The sequence below is a fragment of the Megalobrama amblycephala genome, linkage group LG8 (assembly GCF_018812025.1).
Source record: "Megalobrama amblycephala isolate DHTTF-2021 linkage group LG8, ASM1881202v1, whole genome shotgun sequence".
In the NCBI taxonomy this organism is placed as follows: Eukaryota; Metazoa; Chordata; class Actinopteri; order Cypriniformes; family Xenocyprididae; genus Megalobrama; species Megalobrama amblycephala.
The window spans coordinates 16742741-16768389 of NC_063051.1; the positions used below are offsets into that span (position 1 = coordinate 16742741).

The following is a 25649-nucleotide window of genomic DNA, read 5'->3' on the forward strand; positions in this document are numbered from 1 at the left end:
AGTACTTACATTTGTAATGGCATTCTAGCTGTAAAAGGAGTACACATTGAATAATAATTAGTAATAGTTAAGTTATATAACTAATAGTTTAGTACACATTGAATAATAATTAGTAATAGTTAAGTTATATAACTAATAGTTTAGTTTTCGTTTTATATATATTTACTTAAGCTTTTTATATATTACTTAGAAATGTGACTAATTCAGTTTGCCCCATAATTTTTTATCCATACATAGTTTTTTTTCTTTCTTTTTTTTTCCTCTCTTACGGTTACTAGTGAAGAAATATTAGCATTGCTAAATCTATGACATATCTCTTATGTTTCTTTCGTTGTTTGTTATGCAAGGATAAAATATCCATTGTTTTGTTGCAGCCACAAAGAGGATAAAGCCTCTAAAAGTTTTCAATTTTATGTGATGCTGTAATGGAAAGTCATCTTTTTTTCTTTTCATTTTTCTTCTGAAGCCTGAATGTGCTTAGTGTTAAATTGGAGAAGTGGTTTAAAAAGATTATCACCCTCTTCGAAGATCTTGTTCTATTTTCCCAGGTTCTGACATGCTTTATTCTGTATAATACAGCTTAATCTCAGAAAATGGCAGAAATATATTCAACAAACCAATACTGAAGAATTTGACAAGCACAGCATGCTGAAACGGCACTCACTGACACAATCGGTGACCTGCTCTCTGTGTCCTCCAGATATTGAATTAGAAAAATTAATGTCTCTTGTATAACTGACCTGTAAAACCACTCCTCTCTTTTTCCATGTTAAGGTTACAAAGGAAGGAATGGTGGGGAGTGTGAACCTTTTTTTCAGGTTCTGTCAAGCATTTATTTATAAAAAAAAAAAAAAAAGGTTAACTTTTAAGTATATGATTACTTAACTTTTTTCCATTCTGTGTTCTTTCCCAGTTTAACAAGTTGTGCTGTCAGTTTCACAAAGTATTATTGCTTTATGTACTGTTTCATTTTAATGAAGCTCTACAATGACACTTCTAGTTTGCCTTCATTGTCAAGTCAAGTCACCTTTATTTATATAGTGCTTTTTACAATGCAGATTGTGTCAAAGCAGCTTTACAGTGATAACTGGTATATAAGTTTGGCTGCACAGCAGCTCTTAAAGACTAGTGTCAATGCAGGCAGATCAAAGCACTGTTGAATGTCAAATGTCAAGTGTCCCCAACTAAGCAAGCCAAAGGCGACAGCGGCAAGGAACCCAAACTCCAACAGGTGACATCAGGTGGCAAACAAGTGGCAAATAGGTGTTAAAATGGAGAAAAAAACCTTGGGAGAAACCAGGCCGGGGGGCCGGTTCTCCTCTGGCAAGCAGTGCTTTGTTACGATTCAGGTAACTATCATAAGTCCGATAGGATCGCAACAATTTCAGTTCCATCCGGTTGAGAATCGTATTCATCACGCCGGTATGGACGGTTTGTTGCCTTCAATCTCTGCTAATACTTCAGGGCTGCATTGTGGTCGTGTCAAGGTGCAGGTCCTCGTTCTCACCTGGATACGGCCCAGATCCGGTTGACTACGGTAAACCTCGGGATAAACAAAAAGACTAATATTAGTGTAGATGCCATTCTTCTGATGTAACGAGTACATCTGGTGTTACAGGGAATGTTCCCGGTTCCAGCTGACCTAATTTATGCAGCCTAATAATCCTTTAACGGATTTGAAAATATAAATTAATAATGTGTTATGTGTATGCCAGGTTAAAGAGATGCGAGTGCTGAGAGTGAATTGAGTGAATTGTTGAATTCACTTAAATATAGTTCACCAAAAATGTAAATTCTGTCATTTGCTCACCTTCCTGTCATCCCATAAGATTTCCGCTCATCTCTTGACACCTACATTTTTATGGTTCTTGCATGACAAGCAAGTATCATTGAGCTTCAGTTTGCCATATTTGATCCACAGCAAAATCCCCAGAGTTAAATCAACTCTGCTTAGAGTACACATGTTCCCTCACTAAATAGTGTTAAAGTAACCCTGAAACAGAGTTAAAGTCAGTTGTAGTTTTTGTTTCTCTTTTCTTCAGTGATTCTGCTTGTTAACAGTAGGTGCTACTTTCATGTAGTAAAATCAATAAATGCTGTCCTCTGTAACCGGGAACAGCAACAGAATGTTCCTAGGTATAATATGCGTCATCTCACGGAGCTCTACTTTTATGGTGTTTTTATGAACTTTCTGAAGCATGACACTTTTGGGGAAATGGATTTTAAGGGACAGAAATCTTGCAGGTTTTATTAAAAAATTCCTCATTTGTGTTGCATGTTTGGTAACTTTATTTTGCGTTGTTCTTGCTACATATGATATTTTACATATGCTTACTATGGGAATATCAGTAAATTATGCATATTTACATGCAACTAACCCTAAACCAAACCCTAAAGTAAGTGCATGTTGTTAATTAATATTAATCAGTATTTAAAGGTATAAGTACACTGTAACAATTAAGGAACTCATTTTTCTTTGTACTGTAGAACACAAAGTAAGATATTTTGAAATATGCTGGCGCCCTAACAACATTGGATCTCATTGATGTTTATTTTATGGAAGAAAAAAGTCATCTTTTATGTTGCACAAAAAAACATTAAGGTTTGGAACAACATGAGTGTAAGTAATGAGTAAATGACACAATTTTCATTTTTGTGTAAACTATCTTTTTAAGAGAATAGCTGTGTCATAATGCCAATCTAAGCACTTCTTGGAAACTTGTCAGAAAAGAATAATGTTACAACAATGTATTTCAATGGGCCATAGGTGATGTAACATTTATGGCCTCTTCAGTGAGATCATTTGTGCACTCATTTCCAAGGTTTCACTTTGCTTGACTTCAGAACAATCTACATAAGCGCAAGGTACACAAGGCCAAATTAGGGAAAGACTGCCATAAGGGAATTCTTTAGTGACAAACCACTAAATGTTGATATGAAACAAAATTAAAGAGAACATTTTAAATATAACTGGCTATACAGAAAAATTCATATGCCTTTTTATCCGGTTGTAAGACTTTGACCCTATAGAGTGCAGAGATGGACAGAGACACACACAGGCTCAGGTCATGATCGTCAGTATGACGCAGAAAGCATTATAGTATGTAGGAGTGGTGGACTTTGAATTTCTATTCTGTAAGGTGCAGTAGGCTTTTTTTTTATATACATCCAAGACTTAATTGTGCTTTGGAATGTCATTGTAAATTCTCCAACTGCGAGTCTGCCTGCAATATCCCAAAGTTCATTGTGTGTGACTTTATTTGAAAGTGCCCTTAAAACTATTAAAGCTTTGGAGCTGTAAAAACAGTGGAAATCACTGATGCACAGACAAACCACTTTAGTTTAAAACTCTCAAAGACAGCTATGTAATTATCAAAGCTATTAAGGCCTAAATTATTATAGAACTAAATGAGGAAAAAAAACAGCCTCACTTACTAAATAGTTATTTGAACCTATGTGATTACAAATAGGGCTATAGGTAATGCAGTGTATGGTTTTTGCACTTATATAGCTCTTTCTGGTGTTGTATTATATACCCTATATTTGTGTAAGATTTACCATATGTGTGTATTTTTATTTGATTGAATATACACACTCAGTAAACAAAGATATAACATTTTCCTGTAACACATGTAATCAACATAAACTTATATTATGCCTAAGAGATAATGAATGAACAATATAAAACTAATTTAGACATAGTTTTATTATTTTATTTTATTTTATTATCATAGTCCACTAGTTGAAACCCCCGGTTTATAGATACTGAAACATGATTCTTTAAAAGATTAAAATATTTTATTATATAATTAGATAGATATAGATACCATTATTTTAAAGATAAGTAAAAATTCGTGTCAAAAATCATTATTACAAATGCATGTTCAGTGTAACAACCCCACGCGCACAAACAGAAGAGCAAAAGTTATCCTGTTCTCCTCTGTTATCATTAAATGGAATATAGCTAAATGATTTACGCTGTTTATGATACGTCTTTGCACAGATTCCTTACTGAGAGTGCAGTACGACCGTGTAATATGAAGAAATGAAATCCGTTCTGTCATATGGGGAAAGAGATAATAATCACCAAAACAATCGCGCGTGGAGTAGTGGGCGGGGTCGACGAGCTTTAGGCAGGGCTCGTGACATCACTGATAATGGTCATATAATCCCCCATAGACGATCACCGAAGTGGAAACGTGTCTTGTTCATCCTTGTTGAAACAACCAGCTTCACCTCTCAGCATGGACATATACGCCAAAGACATTAAGAAACCCAAGCCAGCGTTCTTTAGTAACATAAAGGTAAATTATTATTGTTATTATTGTTTTATGGTCGTTGTTGTTGTTGTTGTTGTTTATAATACTGTTATTGATAAAGATTCACACAATATCAATATTAAGTTAATTTAATTAGTTTATATAAGATATAAATATAGTATAAAGTTATTACTTTTGTTCACTGTCATTAGGCTAGACATATTTTTTCTAAATTGTTTAATTATCATTTCAAAGGCAGTTAATGCACTTGCCATTGTTGGTGGTGGTGATGTGACTTTCAGTGGTGGTACATTATATTATTATTTGTATTTTTTTTTATCATTTTTATTGGCTTTGGACTTTGTCTTTAACACTTGTGAGTTCTTAGGGCTTTATGTTTTATTAGTTCCCAGTCCTTCAATTAAAAAATCAAATCAAACCTTAATTTAATAATAATAATATCTAATACTATAAATGTATCAATGAAACCACCTGGACACTGTCTGCCTAAGATCTAGGATTATAAAGTCTTGCTGTTTACAATCCTTCATCCCGCTTATCAATGTGAATATAGTAAACAGGTTCACTGGATACAAGTCATGCAGCTGCTTTATGTCTTTCACACTTGTAAAGCCAGATTGTTTGAAGCCCTGAGTGTTTAATTTAAGGTGTTTGACAGCAGAAACAGGTTTCACTGTTTCTGACTGTCAGTGCAGATAGACTTATGTCTGTTTGAAGCAGCTGTGGATGAAGAGGCAGTATATCAGATGGCTTGCCAGAAGCGATGCTTAGTTAAAGTACAGCATGAACTCCATTCATTCAGGTTATACTCTCAAGCAAATGTCTGTGGAATGTAGGGCTATTAGACAAAAAATATGGTTCTGTCGTCTCGCACATTATGTCTGTCATGCATTTGACATTTAATTATCTTGTTTTTGTGTTTGGAGATTGTCTGGAGAAAGATCCCCTGACCACAGAGTGTTTTGTCTTACTAAGTGGTGTCAAAACTATTTCAGCTTGGCTTTGCCAAGATTCATGGATTTATTTGTGATTGATAAAGCTGTTCATATCTCTCAGTAGATCTTGACCATCGTTGCTGTTTATGCACCAAGATAATCTGTTTATATTTGGATTGATGGCTCTGTCGGATTGAAAAGCCTTCATGTAAACACCTTAATCGATCCAACTGTGCTCGATCTAAATGAAATTTCCATTGTATTGAAAGGGATGGTGTAGACCTGAAATAATATAATAAGTAGGGAAAAAATAAGCATGTAAACACTTGAATCTTCTCAGTAGGATATAAAAATACCTTGGCCAGAGATCTTATGAACTGGTCAGTGGAGTAGACTGAATATTTACTAAATGTTTGCTTAAAAAACTGTATATAGAGGTGATTGTTTGAAATACATGAATGCACATGTGAACGAAAATGTGAACCGGATTGCAAAGTTTAGGGTTCAGAAACAGGGTCCAGTTGCATGAACCACTTAGACTAGTCTTAAAAGTTAAGACAGGGGTTTTTTTTTCTTGAAGAGTGGTCCTAATTTTTTAAAGTCTGTTACATAAAAAGGTAGATTGGTGTAATTGGAATTGGAAAAATGACATTGATTACCCCTTGGTTAACTGCAAGTTGGTCAAACTAAGACACAGTCTTAATATAGTGACTAAGTTTATACAAATGGCCCCAGCAGAACGTTAAATCAGACCGAATTCAATTTGAACATGTTAACAAATCTATTGTTCACTTGTTGCGCTTTCTCAATTTCACAGTGATCAACCCCTATAGCATATCCTGGTGATTGGACATTATAGAAAATTCCATTTGAGTTTGTCTGGATTTGAAAAATGCTTTAGAGTCATCATCACTCCACCAAAAGTAATAACCTGTAATCACGAATCACCTGTGACAAACCAGCCCAGAGGTTGTTTGTGTCATATTAAAAGGAGAGAAGCAAATTTGTTCACCTAAGTGTTTCACACCCACTTCAGATCTGTTTTTTGTAATTGTGATAATATTGGCATGTAACAAAAACACTGACCAGAAACAATTCCAATGAAGATGGTTGTTTGCAATAATAATAGCTAAGACAGCTTGATATGACACAGATACAGAAGCGTCTGCCTTACTCCGTTCTATGGAATTCCTTTTCGCCCCCTTATTAGGGCACTGACTGTTGTTGTGGTAATTTATTTCTAATGAATGAAAGTACAAGTTTCACGAGAAGCTTCACATACTCTCCAAAATCAAAAAATAGACTATAGACTTGCGATCCAAAGTCATGCGTTGTATGTTTCTTTTGGAAGTTACTGTTAATTTTGCTTAGCTATGACACACAAATGCACTCAGCTCTTACTTAGACTTTACGTGTTTGCAATAAGGGTGTGAGAGTGTTGCAAGTATGTGTAAATGGATTGAGTATTTGTGTCTGTGTAACCAATGGAGCAAAGCTGCTCATGTTAAACGGACAGGTTTTGCATACATGTGTTTTGTTCATCAAAATGAGTCAGGCATTGATGACGTATGTTGAAAGAAGGTGTAGAACATGTTGTTCGGTGCACTTGGCCTGTTTACAATCCCCAAAACCCTTTTCAGATTTAAACTCATTTAAATTGACAGGTAATACTGATAGCATGGCTTGCTTTTTCACTCTTTTGCACACTTTTTGCAATTGCATGTTACGTAATTCTGTTCAAATCTGAAAAAAAAAAAAAAAAATTAATATCTCAGCCATTTAGCTACATTATTTTAGATGAATGCGGGCTGGGATTTCAAAATGTTTTCTTGAGCTTGTAATTAGAAATTGCAGAGGGGGAATGTCATTTATTTGGGCTACAGGTCATCTTAAGAATAAGATTGCACATGTTGACAAAGAAATGAGTTAAATGTTAAGAAAGATTAATCTTGCATTTTTCCGTCTATTCCACCATCCACTGATTTGCTCTTGGCAGTATGTAATATTGTCATGCATTTACTCTTTACTGAGAAAAAAAATTGTTAAATCTGTATTGCATTAGTGTGGAACAGCTTCTCTAATTTTTTTCAGTTGATTTCATTGAATCGTTGCTGACTTTTTGACTCCCATTTGCAAGATTTTCTTTGAAGCCATTCAATGTGAAAAATTGGGAATTCAAACATAGCTATCAAGTTCATCATTTGTAAACTTGAGACTATTTTGTAATCATTATGTTTGTCCACTAAATGTGTTCTTGTAATATGAATAGAATACAGAATTGGACTGTGCTTGTTTCAACCCAAAGTAAAACAGCTCCTGAATGTCCTGTTATTTTTGTAGCTGTGGTGCACAGGATGGGAAAAATTGATTGGGACGTTGGGCTTGTACTTTTTGGACTGTTTAAGCTTTATATCCTGAGGAAATCCGAAAATGTCTGCTTAATGGCCCCTGTAACACGTGATAGCAGTGTAGAGAAGCATGTACAACATCAAACATCAAAGTCAGTTCTTCCCCTGATTCTCTTTACTCAGCAGGACTCTTTTTGTAGCACAATAGCTGCTGAGGAGGAGGGAAAATCTAGGTCTGGACAGACGACAGGAACAGCTTTTCAGCACGTTCATTGAATCTTTCATCATTGGTTTTCTATCTGTGGAGTTTGAATCACTCACTTTATGCTAAGAACATTAGGCCTGATCTACAATGTCAGTGCAATTCAAACATCATTAAAATGCTCTGCTGATTCAAAACTAATGACACTCTATCAAAGTCCCTTTAAGGCATGCAAGTTCACTCTGCGGTCATCTCGGTCTTTGTGTTGGCAATAGTCAAACAGTTCTACAATCTACTTGAATGGGGAAATCAATTTGAACTCACTTAAATTTCCAAATCTGTTTGTCAAGACTACAGTTCAGTCATATAATAAAAACTTGTAAACTTAAAGGGATAGTTCACCCAAAAATTATCCCATGATTTACTCACCCCCAAGCCATCCTAGGTGTATATGACTATCTTCTTTCAGACAAACACAATCGGAGATATATTTAAAAATATCCTTAGTCCTCCAAGGTTTATAATGATTGTGAATGGGGGCCCATGTTTTAAAACAAACAAACAAAAAAATGCATCCATCCATAATCAAAGTAATCCATATGCTCCAGAGGGTTAAAGGGTTAATTCACCCAAAAATGAAAATTCTGTCATTAATTATTCACCCTCATGTCGTTCCACACCTGTAAGACCTTTGTTCATCTTCGAAACACAAATTAAGATATGTTTGATAAAATCTGATGGCTCAGTCAGGCCTGTATTGCCAGCAAGATAATGAACACTTTCAGATGCCCAGAAAGCTACTTAAGACATATTTAAAACAGTTCATGTGACCACAGTGGTTCAACCTTAATGTTATGAAGCGACGAGAATACTTTTTGTGTGCCAAAAAACAAAATAATGACTTTATGCAACAATATCTAGTGATGGGCGATTTCAAAACACTGTTTCATGAAGCTTCGAAGCTTTACGAATCTTTTGTTTCGAATCAGTGGTTTGGAGTGTGTATCAAACTGCCAAAGTCACGCCGCCCAGTGGTGAACCATTGAAATTTCGAAACACTTATGATGTAATGAAGCCTCATTTACTGAAATCATGTGACTTTGGCAGTTTGATACAAGCTCTGTATTTTCGTCACTTCATAACATTAAAGTTGAACTGCTGTAGTCACATGAACTGTTTTAAATATGTCTTTAGTACCTTTCTGGTCATCAGAAAGTGTTAATTATCTTGCTATCAATGGAGGAATCACTGAGTCAGCGGATTTCATCAAAAATATCTTAATTTGTGTTCTGAAGATGAACGACGGTCTTACGAGTGTGGAACGACATGAGGGTGAGTAATTAATGACAGAATTTTCATTTTTGGGTGAACTAACCCTTTAATAAAGGCCTTTTGAAGTGAAGGGATATGTTTTTGTAAGAAAAATATCCATATTTAAAACTTTATAAATTATAAATTCAACTAACTAGCTTCTGGCAGGCGACCGTACGCATACTGCGCAAGTCGAAAGAAGATAGTCATATATATTTTTAATTTTTGGGTGAACTATCCCTTTAAGAATAAAGGTTCCAAAGGGCTTTTTTTTTTGTAGTGATGCAATTAAAGATCCATTTTGGGTTCTCTTAAAAAGAGCTTTTTTTTTTTTCTTTCTGTGAAGAATATTTCAATAATCCTAAAGAACTTTTTGTGCAATGGAAATTTTCCATGGATGCTAAAGGTTCTTTATGAAATCATCGAAACTCTGGAATCACAAGAATAATTGTGATTAATTTAATTTATTGACATTCCCAGTTTCTGTTAATAATACAGTATATGAGGGACCTTCGAATGTTGTGTTGGACAAGTCAAAAAGTTTAAGAACAGTTTACAGACTAATGTGATAAAGAATAAATGAAAAGCAGATGCATCTATAGAAAAAGTAATTTGACTCTTTTTTTCTAATTTCCTAGAATGCGTAAAGCAGCCTGCCAGGGCCTAAATGCTTGAGGTAACAGTGGGACAAATGTCTGACAATAATTTTCTCTTACATTTGGCTGGATTGTTTTATTTTTGTTCTTCCAAAATTCCAAAAACGATTCACACGTTGCTTCAATACTAAACAAATATTTCAGCATGCTTTGTGCTCACCCAAGGCTATAACAGTCATTCACAACGCAGCGAATGATCAAACGTGTGCCAGCTCTGCAAAAGATTTACAACTGCTTGTGGAGAATTACGCACTGATGAACCCGCCAGCTGTAATTTTGCACAGGAACTTATGTCAAGTTATGCTGTACATGTGCACTTTTGTGGCCTAATAGCTGTTAATATAGTAACATGCCCTGATCATAGTACACCTACTGTACATGAGGGACACATATTGAATAATGGCCTCTGGAGAAAGATTGCTCATAGTGTTGATTTATCAGAGAGACTTGGAAAAAAAAAACAATAAAAAAGAGAAATCTGCTCAAGCTTCCTTGTAACATTATACGTGAAAGGATACAGACGTGGCTGCTGCGTGTGGAATAATTCAAGCTGAACCAAATGTGGAACTGGCACTGGGGCAGAAAGAGGCACAGAGCTGCCATTCAAACATCTAACAAAGGCATTTAGTTGGGCTGCTTGAGTGGACACAGCCTATCAAAATATTTCTGTAATTAAAAGCCCATTCCCTGAAAAACAAGAAAGAAATCGTAGCAACTGTGTCAAAAGCAGCTATTATGCGTGCTAACAAACCATAAAGCTGAAGATTTAATTGGAGCATTAGCTGTTCTAGAAGCCATCGAAAAGCATAGCGCTTTTGCCTGCAATTGAGAGCTGGCGGCGAGCAAAGGAGAGGGATTTATGTCTTGTGTTTGTTTAGGAGCAAGGGAGAGGGATTTATGTCTTGTGTTTGTTTAGGAAATCCAGTCCAGATCTCTACATGCCCCATCAGATTGCTTCATACCTCTGAAAACTCTGCGAACTTTCCTCTGCTTGTGCTCATGACGTCTTGGGCACAAAAAAGTTTATATGATATGGGAGCAGCTGCGGCTTTCTCAAACACACAAACAGGGAAACGTTCCAAATTTATGAGTCTTTATCTCCACTGCATTTATGGCTTATCATCAGGAGCCTCACTCAAGAGGGGTGAACAAATACTGCTAACTCTCTAGACAAACATAAAAATCAGATAATTTGCCAACCAGTACAGCAGGTAAATATGGCTATAGCTTTGTGCTTAAAGCATGTTATGAAACAAATACTTCATGTATGATGAACTAAAGGCCAATTGACGCACTGCACAGACAGATGCAGACCAATACCGACAGTGACCAAATTATAGCATATCACTTCTCAGACATTCACTGAAAACAAGCTCTGACAGATGCCAACACACTCTGACAGGGGTAACACACTGATCCTGGAAAACCTGATAAAGGGGCTGTCTGTCTGCTGTTTTCAACAGAAGTTTGAGTTATGACATAACATGACAGACATAAAAGATGAAACATGCCAGATACATTCATAATTAGATCTATAACATGCATTTACAAAATAGCTAGGATGAATTTTCATTTCAGGTCTCTAAGAATGGTAGAACTTCTTTCTAGGATTTGAAAATATATAGAGAGTGTCACATACTAATGGAAAGCAGAGACACCGCTGCTCTGGTTTTCCGTTTTATCACAGCAGCTTTTTATAGCTGAATTAAAACAACAGTGTAAATCTTGAAGGTGATTTTAAAAGCTCTATGTTTGGTTTAACCTATGTTGCCTTTTCCCTATTTATGAAGTGAACTCAAATATATTGTGAAATCAGTGTAGTTAACCTGCATGTTCTGAGGTGAGGCAGTGAAGATCAAAGTCCCAGATCTCACTGTCTGTAGAGATTTGGTATTTAACTCTAAATTTAGGGAGTTGTTGTTTAGCTCCAGATGTGCTTTTTCAAATAACTCCCATGTGACGCTGGAACAACATACTGATGAATGCACTTGCTCAGTCAGATCATAGAACACCAGGTTCCTTTAATCATAGGAGAATGTTTAGTACGCTGTAATCATAACCCGTATGTCTGACAGTTCTTGTATGCTTTCTTGCTCTGTCTTCCTGTAGATCTTCGTGTTGTGTCATGGCCTGCTCCAGCTCACTCAGCTCTTATATAGCTCTTACTTCAAGAGCACCATCACTACAATCGAGAGACGCTATGGCCTGGACAGCCTCTCCTCAGGAACCATCTCTTCCCTCCATGAGGTATACAGATCATTCCATATAGTCTTTTAAAGAGACATCTAGGGCTTGCTTAAGTGGAACCATTGAAACTCTACAAGTGTATTTATATTTATTTTTAGATTATACATTTAAGAGTGTTAAATTATTAGTGTTTTAAATATTAACTTTAAAGGGTTAGTTCACCCAAAAATGAAAATCCTGTCATTAGTTACTCACCCTCATGTTGTTCTACAACCAACCGTAAGACCTTCGTTCATCTTCAGAACACAAATTAAGATATTTTTGATCAAATCCGATGGCCAGCAAGATAATTAACACTTTCAGATACCCAGAAAGGTACATATTTAAAACAGTTCATGTGACTACAGTGGTTCAACCTTAATGTTATGAAGTGACAAGAATACTTTTTGTGCACCAAAAACCAAAATAACGACTTTTCAACAGTATCTAGTGATGGCCGATTTCGAAACACTGCTTCGAAGCTTTGCAAATATTTTGTTTCAAATCAGTGGTTTGGATCGCGTATCAAAATGCCAAAGTCACGTGAACTATTGAAATTTCGAAACACTTACGACATAACGAATCCTTGTTTACTGAAATCACGTGACTTTGGTGCTACGAACCACTGATTCGAAAAGATTCGGAAAGCTTCAAAGCAGTGTTTTGAAATCGTCCATCACTAGATATTGTTTTTTTGGCACACAAAAAGTATTCTTGTCGCTTTATAATATTAAGGTTGAACCACTGTAGTCACATGAACTGTTTTAAGTGAGCGTTAAATGACAGCAAAGGTCATCTAAATGTAGAAATAGGGGAAATTAGCATGTGCAACGGACACAGATCTTAAATACTGGCTAGTAACCAAAATTCTACTCTTATTATGCGAATCCCTAGTTATGTCATATATAAGGTATTTTTATAAAAAATAAATAATGCATTAACTTAAAACAGTCCACCCTGAAAAGTAATCAAAATGTTCTTCATGGTATTAGTTTTAAATACGATAATAACCCTGCAACCAACGTGATCTTTCTGAAGTGGCTGGATGTTTAGAGAAGTCTAATCTAGTCAAGCTAGTTAAGAAGCCTTGTACACCACATCCAAAACAAAACATACAGAAGACTATAGTACATATGCTCATCTTTTCAACATGGAACAGGCTTTAAACTGTAGGATATCTACAAATATTGGTGTATTGTATAAGTGCAATAAGAAAAAGTACAGGCTGCTTTATGTGACTTGTTTTTCTGCTTTTTCTATTTAGGTAGGGAACACAGTGCTGATAGTATTTGTCAGTTACATGGGTAGTCGGGTTCATCGACCTCGATTCATTGGACTGGGTGGCCTTCTAATGGCGATAAGTGCCATGATCTTAGCTCTACCTCACTTCCTTTCCCAGCCCTACACCTTTGATTCTGTTCTGCATGGTAAGTGTCATTCAGGCCATTAGCATCCATATTTGTCTCAATGAAACCAATCAATGTGAATTTTACGAAGCGTAAAGTTATTAGGAAAATGTACACATCTGTTGGAATGAGCTCTGCACTTTCTCCCCATTTTCTGTCTTAGTTTGTTTTTATGCATGTTCATATTGTTTCATGCCCTGGATCTTAGACTCTAAGCTCATCAAAATGATACTATCATCATACTCATTTAAAAAGGCTCAGGACACTTTGAAGAAAACCAGACACAACAAAGAGGGGATCTAAAATAACACAGCTGAATGATAAACATCAGCTTAGACATAACAGGGTAGGCAGGTCTACAGGAAGTTGCTGCCGAGAGACTCCATTTTGGCCCTAGTCTCCCTTCTTAGACAGGGTTTAGCATAGGTTGGGAAAAAAACATAAAGAAATAAATGGATTGAGGTTTTAAGAGGGAGAGGGTATAGAGAAAAAGGGAAAGAGATTAGGACAAAGGAGTGGAGGGATACTGTAGAGATAAGACTGCCTGATTGATCAGAAAAGAAAAAGGAATTTACTCCAAGAGATAATGGTTATCTCCCTAAACTTCCTTAGACCTTTTATTTTTGCTCCATTCTCTCACTTACCCTATTCTGCCTGCAGATACTGTCATTTGGCCTAACATTACAATGTTATGCAAAGGTTAAACGAAAATTACATAAGTCTTTAAAGCCATGTTTTAACTCACCCTCATGTTATTTCAAACCTGTATGCCTTTCTTTCTTCTGTGAAAAATAAATGTACTGTAGAGAGTCCAAGCTGCTCTTTTGCATACAATGAAAGTGAATAGTGTCCATGGTTGTTTTTGGTTTATGCAGGTAAAACAGGTTGCATTGTCTCCGGTTCAGGTCTTTTGTATGTGCTTTGTTAAATATAGAGCTGTTTTACTCAAGATACCAAGCAAAGATGAGCATAACTGATCTCCATTGCATATGAAGATTATGTAAATTTATTATTTTCCATCTTCTTGCTAACATTTAGATATGTAAATAAAATAAAATGCCAACAATAAAAAGAACTAGCTAGCTTAACTGATTGCCTGTTTTCCTGTTTGTTCATGTGACATTCTGCATAAAGCCAATTGTGTGAACAAGAGCAGCTTGGACATTTTACTAAATATCTCAGTTTGTGTTAATGAAAGTTTGAAACAATATGAGGTGAGTAAATGATTTTATTTAACCTTCAGTAGCACCTTCACCCATCACGTTTTAAGTGAAAAATGTGGACCGTAGATATTTTGTCTTCATTCCAGTAAACATTTATAAATGTTACTAAACACAAATATCTGGGTGGCTGATGTGATTGATAGCTGTTTGGATGAACGTGTTATATTTCTGTGTTTTAATTCAACAGCGAGCAGACAGGACATGTGTGATGTGCGTGGGAATTCAACTGGTGCCGAGGCTTGTGGTCAGGAGGATTCACGGAAGCTTGTGGACACCAGTAAATTTTGGGTGTTAATGGCTACGGCCCAACTGCTTTTCGGAATTGGTTCTGTCCCCATCCAACCTTTTGGCATATCTTATATAGATGACTTTGCAGGGGCTGGGAATTCACCTCTCTATATTGGTTCGTTTAGTTTTTTTTTTTTTACAAGAGTTTCATAATGTTCATTGAAAGAACTGTAAAGATTATTGACATTCCTGTTGTTGTATGTTGCAGCTATTCTCTTTGCTTTGTCAGTGTTTGGGCCTTCCTTTGGATTCCTCATGGGCTCTGTGGTTTTGCGTATTTATGTGGATGTGGACAGATCCAGCACAGGTTTGTTTACAGCAAAAAAGTATTCTTTTTCTTTATGTTACTGTTAATGGATTATTTCACTTTAAAATAAAAATGAATCTCATGATTTACTCACCCTCAAGCCATCCTAGGTGTATATGACTTTCTTCTTTCAGACAAATACAATAGGAGTTATGTTAATAATTACCCTGATGCCCTAAACGTTTATAATGGCAGTGCACGGAAACTGTCTGTTTGAAGCTTGAAAAAAGTGCATCCATCCATCATAAATGTACTCCAATGGGTTAATAAAGGCCTTCTGAAGTGAAGCGATGCATTTAGAGCATCAGGGTGTCAATATTTAACATGTTAAAGTAAAATAACTAACTTCTGCCAGACCGCCTTCCGTATTCAACTTACGAAGAAAGTGTAATGCCTTCAAAACACAGTTCAAAACGCTACGCTACATCCTACACCTTCCGTATTCAACTTACAAAACAAGTGAGTTGAACACGGAAGGTGTACAATGTCGTGTCAGTTACGCCTTTTTCGTAAGTTTAATACGGAAGGCGGTCTGGCGGAAGATAGTTATTTTTCTTTATAACGTGTTAAATATGGACATTTTTCTTACACAAACGTATCGCTTCGATTCAGAAGGCCATTCCATATAAAACATAAAAAAAGCATAACTGGCGTGACATTCTACACCTTTCTTATACAACTTACTTGTTTTGTAAGTTGAATACGGAAGGTGTAGGATGTAGCGTAAGCGTTTTGAACTGCGAGAGGCGTTACACTTTCTTCGTAAATCGAATGCGGAAGGCGGTCTGATGAAAGCCAGTTATTTTACTTTATAACATGTTAAATATGGACATTTTTCTTACACAAACGCATCGCTTTGCTTCAGAAGGCCTTTATTTACCCCCCAGAGCCGTGTGGAGTACGTTTATGATGGATGAATGCACTGTTTTGAGTTTCAAACAGGTGGTTTCCGTGCACTGCCATTATAAACGTTTAGGGCATCAGGGTAATTATTAATATAACTCCGATTGTATTAGTCTGAAAGAAGAAAGTCATATAAACCTAGGATGGCTTGAGGGTGAGTAAATCATGGGGTAATTTTCATTTTAAATTGAAGTAATCCTTTAATTGTAGACAGCTGCAGTGTTACATCCAGTTTCTTTCCTCTAGGGGAGGCATTGGAGTTGACCCCTACTGACCCTCGCTGGGTTGGTGCATGGTGGATGGGTCTGCTCATCACTTCTGGAGGTCTAGCTCTCACCTCAATCCCTTACTTCTTCTTCCCCAAGTCACTTCATGTAGAGAAGGTCAGTCATGGTTTTGTTTTAATGACAAATGAACACTTCTATGGCACTGATTTTTGAAACATGGGAGAAAACTTTTTGCACTTTTTAATCAGGAAGAGTTGCTATAATATGCTTAATACAAATGTAGCATTTTACTCATTTAAACAGATGCTGTTTGAAGCTACACAGAAGCTTCCTATAATCTCTCCACTATATGGCACCTTCATTTAAAAAAAATGAATAATTCATAATAACTGTTTTCTATTTTTGACATATTTTAAAATGGGATTTATCCCTGTTATGGTCAAGGTTCATTTTCAGCATTGTTACTCCAGTCTTCAGTGTAACATGATCATTCAGAAATCATTCTAATATGCTAATAAGAAAGTCTTTTTTGCAGTCTTTTGAACTGGAGGGTGACATCATGAAAGAAGACCCCAAGAAGTCAGAAAGCTCCATGCTGGATTTCCTTAAATGTGAGTCCAGGTTCATTATGCAATGTAGTCAATTAGAATAAGTATAGTACGACCATTTTATTAGTATAGTAATGAGCATTCAAATTTATTATAAGTTATAAACATAGTTGACTAGGGTAATTGAAAATAGAATAAATTGTAAAAAAGTATAATCAATCAGAACGAATATTTCTGCAGTCCTGTTGATGAGGCATACGTGTGCTGTTTGTCTCTTGCGTCATACAGCATGCTTAGGTTGTTACTTTAACAGGATCTGACAAGTTCTTATGAATATAACTGCCTCCAGGACATGATTTGTAAGAAGCTGGTTTACACATGATCGTGTCTTCATTTATGTGTACTCGGGGCAAAACTGATTTCCTGCCGTTCACTCATATATATGAGTGTACAGCAGGAAATCCGTTTATATAAACTTTTCATACATTAATGAATGAAAGTAATATTTTTTTGTGGTCTATCTGTTTTTTTGCAGTGTTCCCTAAGATGTTCGTCAGGCTGTTGCTAAGTCCTATCTTTATGCTGCTGGTTCTGACCCAGTGCTGTTTCTCCTCTGTGATCGCTGGACTTGCCACCTTCCTCAACAAGTTCCTGGAGCGCCAGTACAGTGCCACTGCAGCCTACAGCAGCCTTCTTATTGGTCAGCCAACATATAATAGATTTCATTATATATGAGTACAGTTTTAAGAGAAACGTCACCCTATCTCATTGACATTGCTGTGTACAGTATACAGTGCATCTGGAAAGTATTCACAGCGCTTCACTTTTTTAAGATTTTGTTATGTTACAGCCTTATTCCAAAATGAATTAAATTCATTATTTTCCTCAAAATTCTACAAACAATACCCCATAATGACAACGTGAAAGAAGTTTGTTTGAAATCTTTGCAAACTTATAAGAAAAAAAAAAAAAAAAAAAACATGTACATAAGTATTCACAGCCTTTGCTCAATACTTTGTTGAAGCACCTTTGGCACCAATTACAGCCTCAAGATGCTACAAGCTTGGCACACCTATTTTTGGGAAGTTTCTCCCATTCTTCTTTGCAGGACCTCTCAAGCTCCATCAGGTTGGATGGGGAGCGTCGGTGCACAGCCATTTTCAGATCTCTCCAGAGATGTTCAATCGGGTTCAAGTCTGGGCTCTGGCTGGGCCACTCAAGGACATTCACAGAGTTGTCCCTCAGCCACTCCTTTGTTATCTTTGCTGTGTGCTTAAAGTCATTGTCCTGTTGGAAGATGAACCTTTGCCCCAGTCTGAGGTCCAGAATGCTCTGGAGCAGGTTTTTAAATCAAGGATGTTTCAGTACATTACTGCGTTCATCTTTCCCTCTATCCTGACTAGTCTCCAAGTTCCTGCTGCTGAAAAAAAATCCCCACAGCAGGATTCTGCCACCACCATGCTTCAATGGTTTCCTCCAGACAGGACGCTTGCTATTCAGGCCAAAGAGTTCTATCTTTGTTTCATCAGACCAGAGATTTTTGTTTCTTATGGTCTGAGAGTCCTTTGGGTGCCTTTTGGCAAACTCCAGTCAGGCTGTCATGTGGCTTCTGTCTGACCACTCTACCATACAGGCCTAATTGGTAGAGTGCTGCATAGATGGTTGTTCTTCTGGAAGGTTCTCCTCTCTCCACAGAGAAACGCTGGAGCTCAGTCAGAGTGACCATCGGGTTCTTGTCACCTCCCTTCCAAGGCCCTTCTCCCCTGATTGCTCAGTTTGGCCAGGCGGCCTGCTCTAGGAAGAGTCCTGGTGGTTCCAAACTTCTTCCATTTACGGATGATGGAGGCCACTGTACTCAATGGGACCTTCAATTCTGCAGAAATTTTTCTGTACCCTGCCCCAGATCTGTGCCTCAATACATTCCTCTCTCAGAGATCTACAGACAATTCCTTGCTCTTCATGGCTTGGTTTGTGCTCTGACATGCACTGTTAACTGTGGGACCTTATATAGACAGTGCCTTTCCAAATCATGTCCAATAAACTGAATTTACCACAGGTGGACTCCAATCAAGTTGTAGAAACATCTCAAGGATGGTCAGTGGAAACAGGATGCACCTGAGCTCAATTTTGAGTGCCATGGCAAAGGCTGTGAATACTTATGTACATGTGATTTTTTTATTTATTTTTCAGTACATTTGCAAAGATTTCAAACAAACTTCTTTCACGTTGTCCTTATGGGGTATTGTTTGTAGAATTTTGAGGAAAATGATTTCCCTTTTGGAATAAGGCTATAAACAACAAAATGTGGACAAAGTGAAGCGCTGTGAATACTTTCCGGATGCACTGTATGTAGCTAAAATATGGCATAGTCCATGTGATTTTATACTGAGAAAGATCCCTTATGAAAATATCTGTGAATGAATGTTTGTTTTCTCTCAGGTGCTTTAAACCTGCCATCCGTTGCTGTGGGGATGTTGCTAGGGGGTCTGATCATGAAACGCTGGGGGTTGTCATTCAGAGCAATTCCACGTTTCTCTGTTGTAATGCTCACCATCTCCGCCTCCTGCTGTGTGCCTCTTTTCTTCATGGGCTGCCCCACACAAGATGTTGCTGGTGTTTACCCCAAAACGTCTAATGCCACCAATGGGTGAGTTTCACAGGATGCTCTTTTGATTTGGTATTGACGAAATATATATTTTTTTTTTACAATCTAGATAGAGTTAATAAATCAGTACAAAATACATAAATAGATTAATAAATTAGATAAATCTATAAAAATTTTAGTCTGGATTGCTTGAACCACCAAACAGACAGTTCTTATTTGTTTGATTGCTTCCATGTTGATTGGAATTTTCTCTGTTCAATTCAATAACTGTCAGAAGACTGAATGCACAGACAGTCCCTCTGGAGAACCTGAGTTTAACTGCCTTTCTTCTGACAGTTATATGTGAGAGTGTAGTATAAATATCTCTTCTATAAATAGGGCCAGTTAAAGACAGCCGGTTTCATAGACCCTGAAAACACTAATACACTCTGCTCTTTGTCTTCTGGCAGTGTTTGGATTCAGACCATTGTGTTCTAGTGAAAGATTGTATCTTTGGGTTCAGAACAACTTCCAGTAAAAATGCTGTATAATCTGTTGAAGTAGTTCCGACACTTAAACACTCAAAATACTGTGTCCTACATATCTGATCCTTTTCACTATGCCAACTGGGAGGAAAGGAAAAGTTTGTTTCTCTAGAACACTATGCGTCCACATGGTAACTCAAGTGATTTGACTATGTGCCATAAACTTTATGAACATACTACTATTATTGTCATTGTGAAAACAATTGTACGTTTAAACACCCTGTGACTGTGTTCTGGATGTTAAAGGAATAGATCACCCCAAAATGAAGATTCTGTCATTGTATACTTAACCTCATGATTTTCCAAGGCCTTATTCATTCTTCCATGGAACACAGAAGATGACATACATTTATGATGAATGACTGAAGATTTTAACCTTCAAAAAGCAGCATAAGAGTATCATGAAAATATTTAAGCAATAAGGTAAGAGAGGCTGTGCTGTATCATGAATAAGTCACAGCTGAAGGGCGTTGTCCGCTTCGCATCGTGCCTGCAACCCATTCAGTCCTGACTTATTCACAATTACAGCACTAGCCTCGAGTACCTTATTGCTTTTATAAAACGGTTACCACACAATACAAATATTAAAGCCAAAAATATGTAACAATGCATCTTTCATGAAGTAAACTTTCAATAAAAGCCTTCCTTCTGCCGGAAAAAAATATTCCCTGACCGTGAACAGCAAGAGAAGTTACATTATTACGCCATTAGATGGCGGCAAAGACTGTCTTTACGAGTGTGTCAGTCAGTAGCGAAGAAAATACTGAGTTGTTTTGAAAACGGAACAAGACGCATCTGACAAATGCTTTGACTAGCGCTGTCAGTCATGGGAAAACCCCTTAAATGTTAAAAGGGCAAGATGATACATCAGACATTTAAACAGATCATTTATTATGAACATAGGACTGACCTGAAGGAAAATGCTAAATCTGAATGCAGGTAATAAACTCGCTCACTCAATCTTTTTCTCACAACACTCTTCTACATAACACAGTAGGCTAAGCTTCAATGAACAATATCAGTTGAGTATATACAGTTTACGTTGCTAAGACTGGTTGCTAAGGGTGTGGTGAAGTGATACACAGAACCGTCGGGTTTATCGTGAATAAAACACAGCTATTGACCAATCAGAATCAAGGACAGGAACTAACCCTTTTATAAAATAACAGTAGTCCATACCACCTGTGTGCTATTCCAATCTTCTGAAGCTATACAGTAGCATTGTGTGATGAACAATATGAAATTTTCTTCCAGTCCAAATCATTCAGATCAGTTTAATAAACTCTATCAACAAATTCATAGAAAAGAACCGACTAAAATTAACAATTTTTTCATCAATCGTACATCACTACTTTTTATGAACATGCTAAGAAAAGCTATGAGGATGTCAATATTTTCAGTTAATAATGACTTAAAAAAAAACGATATTTAAGAATACAGTATATGGAGCATGTTTATGGTGCTTGTTTTATGTTATCATTTTGAGACAGCCCCAGCCCGCATTCACTTTAAAAGTGTGAGCATAATGTTTGTCAAAAAATTCCCCTTTTGTGTTCTATGGAAGAACTTACAGGTTTGGAATGACATGATGGTGCGTAATGACAGAATTTTTGAGTGAACCATTTCTTTAAGATTACATAAAGATTCATAAAATGTTTCTGTGTTCTGCAAGTAAAGGCTAAACTGTGTTATTTTATGCCCAGCAGGCTTCTTCTGCCCTGTAGTGCAAACTGCTCATGTCCCAGCAGCACCTTTAACCCAGTATGTGGGGAAAACAACATTGAGTTCATCTCACCCTGCCATGCTGGGTGCAAAAACTTCACCATGGATCCCAAGAATCCATACAGAGTCCAGGTAAATAAATAAATCTGACAAAACAGAACATATTTCATGTCATAAAATCGCCATCTCAAGTTCTAGCAGGGTCACTGCATGCATAGATCTATCCATTTAGACCTTTATTTAGCTCATTACTGAAGCTGGATAGCAGCTCATTATGAGCCTCTGCTGTACCAGCGACACTGAGCAAATGACCAGTCATGGTCTGTTAGCGATCAATGGGTTGAGTCCAATCAATCGCTAATTAGTAATACTTCCTGGAGGAAGTGCTTTAGGGACTCAGAACAACTTTGGAGTGTTAAAGCTTCTGTATAATTGCCCAGCAAGAGACTAACAGGAGCAGCTGATGATGAATTATTCTGTGTGACACATCACATATCATACCAAGAAGCAATTATAGTAAGAAATAGACTTTGTTCTGGACTCCCATGCTGGTTGAATTTGATCAACACATTCAATGGAAGACACTATGTCATTAGAAGTCAATGGAGCACAAGAAAACATTATAAAATAAGTGTTAGTATCAGTGGCATCTAATGAAACACTTTTAATTGTTGTTCTCTTTAGAATTATAGTATCCTTATAGCAATCACTTGTAATTATGTTTGTAATGAAGATACACAGTAATGCAGGGGTTCTCAACTGGTTTTGCTAACACAAACTGTTCCATACAAATTAAAAAATTTATGATAAACCTATATGTATACAGATATGCGCAGTTAAAATTATTTCAATTAGTTTAATTTAATTTTATTATTTATTTTATTTTTTCTTTCCTGTTGTATGTGACTTTATCAGAACAGATCTGCGGACAATTTTTGTGTTTCAACTAGGGAGAGAAATAATTGGGTTGACCAATATTTTTCACTTAATCAGGTTGAGAAACACAGCACTCATGTTCATACTGACAAACCGTATCATAATAACATTCACTGCCTCTTTGCACACAGATTTTTAGTAACTGCCAGTGTATTCCTGCTATGGGCACCGCCAAGCCTGGCCCTTGTGCCAACGCCTGCCCTCACTATCTCCTGCCCGTAATGCTACTCATGTCTCTGGCTGGACTTATTGCCAGCCTAACTCACAACCCTATCTACATGATGGTGCTGAGGTGAGAAACACAACATTGCATTCAGTGCGAGAACTTACAATGTTATTGTATTTTATTTTATCTCATCGTCATATTTCACTTCTTTACTTATAGGACAGTTCCTCCAGAAGAGAAGTCGTTTGCCATAGGGGTTCAGTTTCTGCTTCTGAGGGTTCTGAGTAAGTAAATTACCAAAATGTGACCCTGGACCACAAAAACCAGTCACAAGTCGCACGGGTATATTTGTAGCAATAGCCAACAATACATTGTATGGGTCAAAATTATAGATTTTTCTTTTATGCCAGAAATCATTAGGATATTAAGTAAAGCTAATGTTCCAGGAGGATATTTTGTAAATTTACTACCGTAATTATATCAAAAAATTATTTTTCTGAGTGGATATGCATTGCTAAGGACTTCATTTAGACAACTTTAAAGGTGATTTTCTCAATATTTAGATTTTTTTGCACCCTCAGATTCCAGATTTTCAAATAATTATATCTCGGCCTCAATTTCAATTTTACAAAATTGACTCTTATGACTGGTATTGTGGTCCAGGGTCAAAAATACATTTTTACTTTTATTTATTTAAATGTTCTCATGAGTTTTCTTTTCCTTGAGATTTTTCCTCAAAACAAAATAATTGATAATTCACAGAGAGAAAGTGGAAAGGATAAATCACCATTTAAATGATTCTAACATGAGGACACTTTCTTGAAAAAAAAAAAAAAAAAAAATTGCTGTCTAAATTGTGCAAGTGCTATTGCAATACTGTAAGTACTATACGCCCCCTTGTGGTGATATAACGACATAGCTACTGTATAAGGGGTACCAATTACAATGCATAGCACAACAAAATTATTACAAACTATCTATGCTGATTTAGTATTTTAGTGCATAGAAATATATATTTATTTAAATTTGTAGTAAAATTATTTATTTTTTTAGCCTGGCTGCCAGCTCCGGCTCTGTTCGGGATGACCATAGACTCCACATGTATTTGGTGGAAAACGGCTTGTGGAAAAAAGCAAGGATGTGGTTACTATGACAACAACCTTCTTAGAAACAGGTAAGGATATGTTCTCTTTTGATCTAAATACATTATAAAGGTACATTTGTGTCAAAACTTCTAGATTTTGAATTTAGTAAGCTTAAACACACATACTTCCGCATGTATTCAGCAACACAAGACTAAAAATGGAAATTAAGTGATGCTAATTAGTGTTAATTGACTAATTACTAGTGCTGATGGTGATCATGATGACTTGTTGCAGGTATCTAGGGCTTCAGGTGGGCTATAAGACGTTAGGCATTGCACTCCTGGCATTTATTGGCTGGAAAATGCACCGGACCAGAGAATACAGCTTAGAGAAAAGGCCAGAGGGACCCCTGTGATGCCTCAACTCTGCTTAGCCTATTGGATCTCACTTTTGAGTACTTTCTCAGAGAGTTGAGCCCCTGGATATTTCTCCTTCCAACACCTGACTGAAAATCTGATTAATTCAGTTTGGATATTTCTCAAGTTGTACACTTAGTAGCCGCTTGAGTATTTATTCCCCCCTGCTGCAAGGAGGGTCATAACTGGACAGATTCAGGGACTTTTCACCTCTGCAGTTATTTTGGTATTAATAAATATGTATAGTAACTCAAAACAATTCATCATAATCTTTGGTTAATATGCAACTGAATCATGATTCAAAATGATTGAAAATTGCATTGTTATTTTTTCCCCACCATATATCTTCGGTTCTATTTGAAGACTATGTGAAGGATGTGGAATGCTCTGTATCCCCAAGTGCACACAGATACACAAGTGTATCGAATATCAAACTATGTGTGACTTGAGGTGTGTAGCTTCAAATAACGATAGTAGCCTGAGAACATTTAAAATGTTACTTTCAAATGTGAAGACGTTTTAAAAATAGGCATTAAGATGTTTGTAAAATATATTTTTATACCTGATATTGCTGTTTTATTATAATCTTTGTTCGTATTGTTTTGCTACGGTTCTTAATACAAATGACAAAATGCTTTTCTGTAATGAATCGTGACTTTCTGATAAGCTTTTTATTATGCAATATGTAACATTTATTTACCAATGTATAAGTTATTTCAAATATAAAATTTGTTCACAAATTGTTGCTCTTTTTTTTTTTTTTTTTTACATTTTGCTGTTTGCCTGTTTATGAAAGCCCATTTCTTCCACAAAAGAAAAAAAAAATCATGATTTAGTGAATGATAAACATAATTTTATTCATTTTATTTTAAATTATTACATAAAATGACAAACAAAATCAAGTTTTAAAAAAAAAATCTAATAATTATGATTATCTTTGTCATAATTGTGACTTTTTATATCATAATTATGCCTGAATATCTCATAAATTCAAACTTTTTATCTCATAATTACAACTGTTTTTGTCAAGAAAATCATAATTGTGATTTAGCTGGGGGTTAAGTTGCCAAATATGTTCAATATAATAATATACTGTATAATATACATAATTTTATTAATTTTATTTTAAATTATTGCATAAAATGACAAACAAAATCAAGTTTTTTCTTTTTAAAAAATCTAATAATTATGATTTATCTCAGTTTCAATTTGTAAATATAACTTTTTGTCATAATTTTGACCTTTTGTTTCATAATGTTTTAGTATCTCATCATTTCTACTTTTTGTCATAAGTATGACTTTTTATATCATAATTATGGCTGAATATCTCATAAA

General features: G+C 36.1%; 1 protein-coding gene across 3 annotated transcripts; it reads left to right on the top strand.

The window, feature by feature from the left end:
• Window positions 1-4148: 4148 nt before the first annotated feature.
• slco2a1 (solute carrier organic anion transporter family, member 2A1) lies at window positions 4149-25054 on the top strand. 3 transcript variants are annotated; one of them, XM_048199690.1, is made up of 14 exons: window positions 4149-4304; window positions 11842-11979; window positions 13223-13385; window positions 14775-14990; window positions 15084-15182; window positions 16332-16468; window positions 16848-16923; window positions 17396-17560; window positions 19300-19507; window positions 21693-21843; window positions 22779-22939; window positions 23033-23097; window positions 23867-23987; window positions 24193-25054. In XM_048199690.1, the coding sequence occupies exons 1-14, from the start codon at window positions 4245-4247 to the stop codon at window positions 24311-24313; spliced, it is 1881 nt and encodes a 626-aa protein (XP_048055647.1). In that variant the 5' UTR covers window positions 4149-4244; the 3' UTR covers window positions 24314-25054. The 3 variants fall into 3 exon arrangements, with proteins under 3 accessions (XP_048055647.1, XP_048055648.1, XP_048055649.1); XM_048199691.1 differs by having other exon boundaries at window positions 21696-21843; XM_048199692.1 differs by lacking the exon at window positions 4149-4304 and adding an exon at window positions 11700-11747.
• The last annotated feature ends 595 nt before the right edge of the window (window positions 25055-25649 follow it).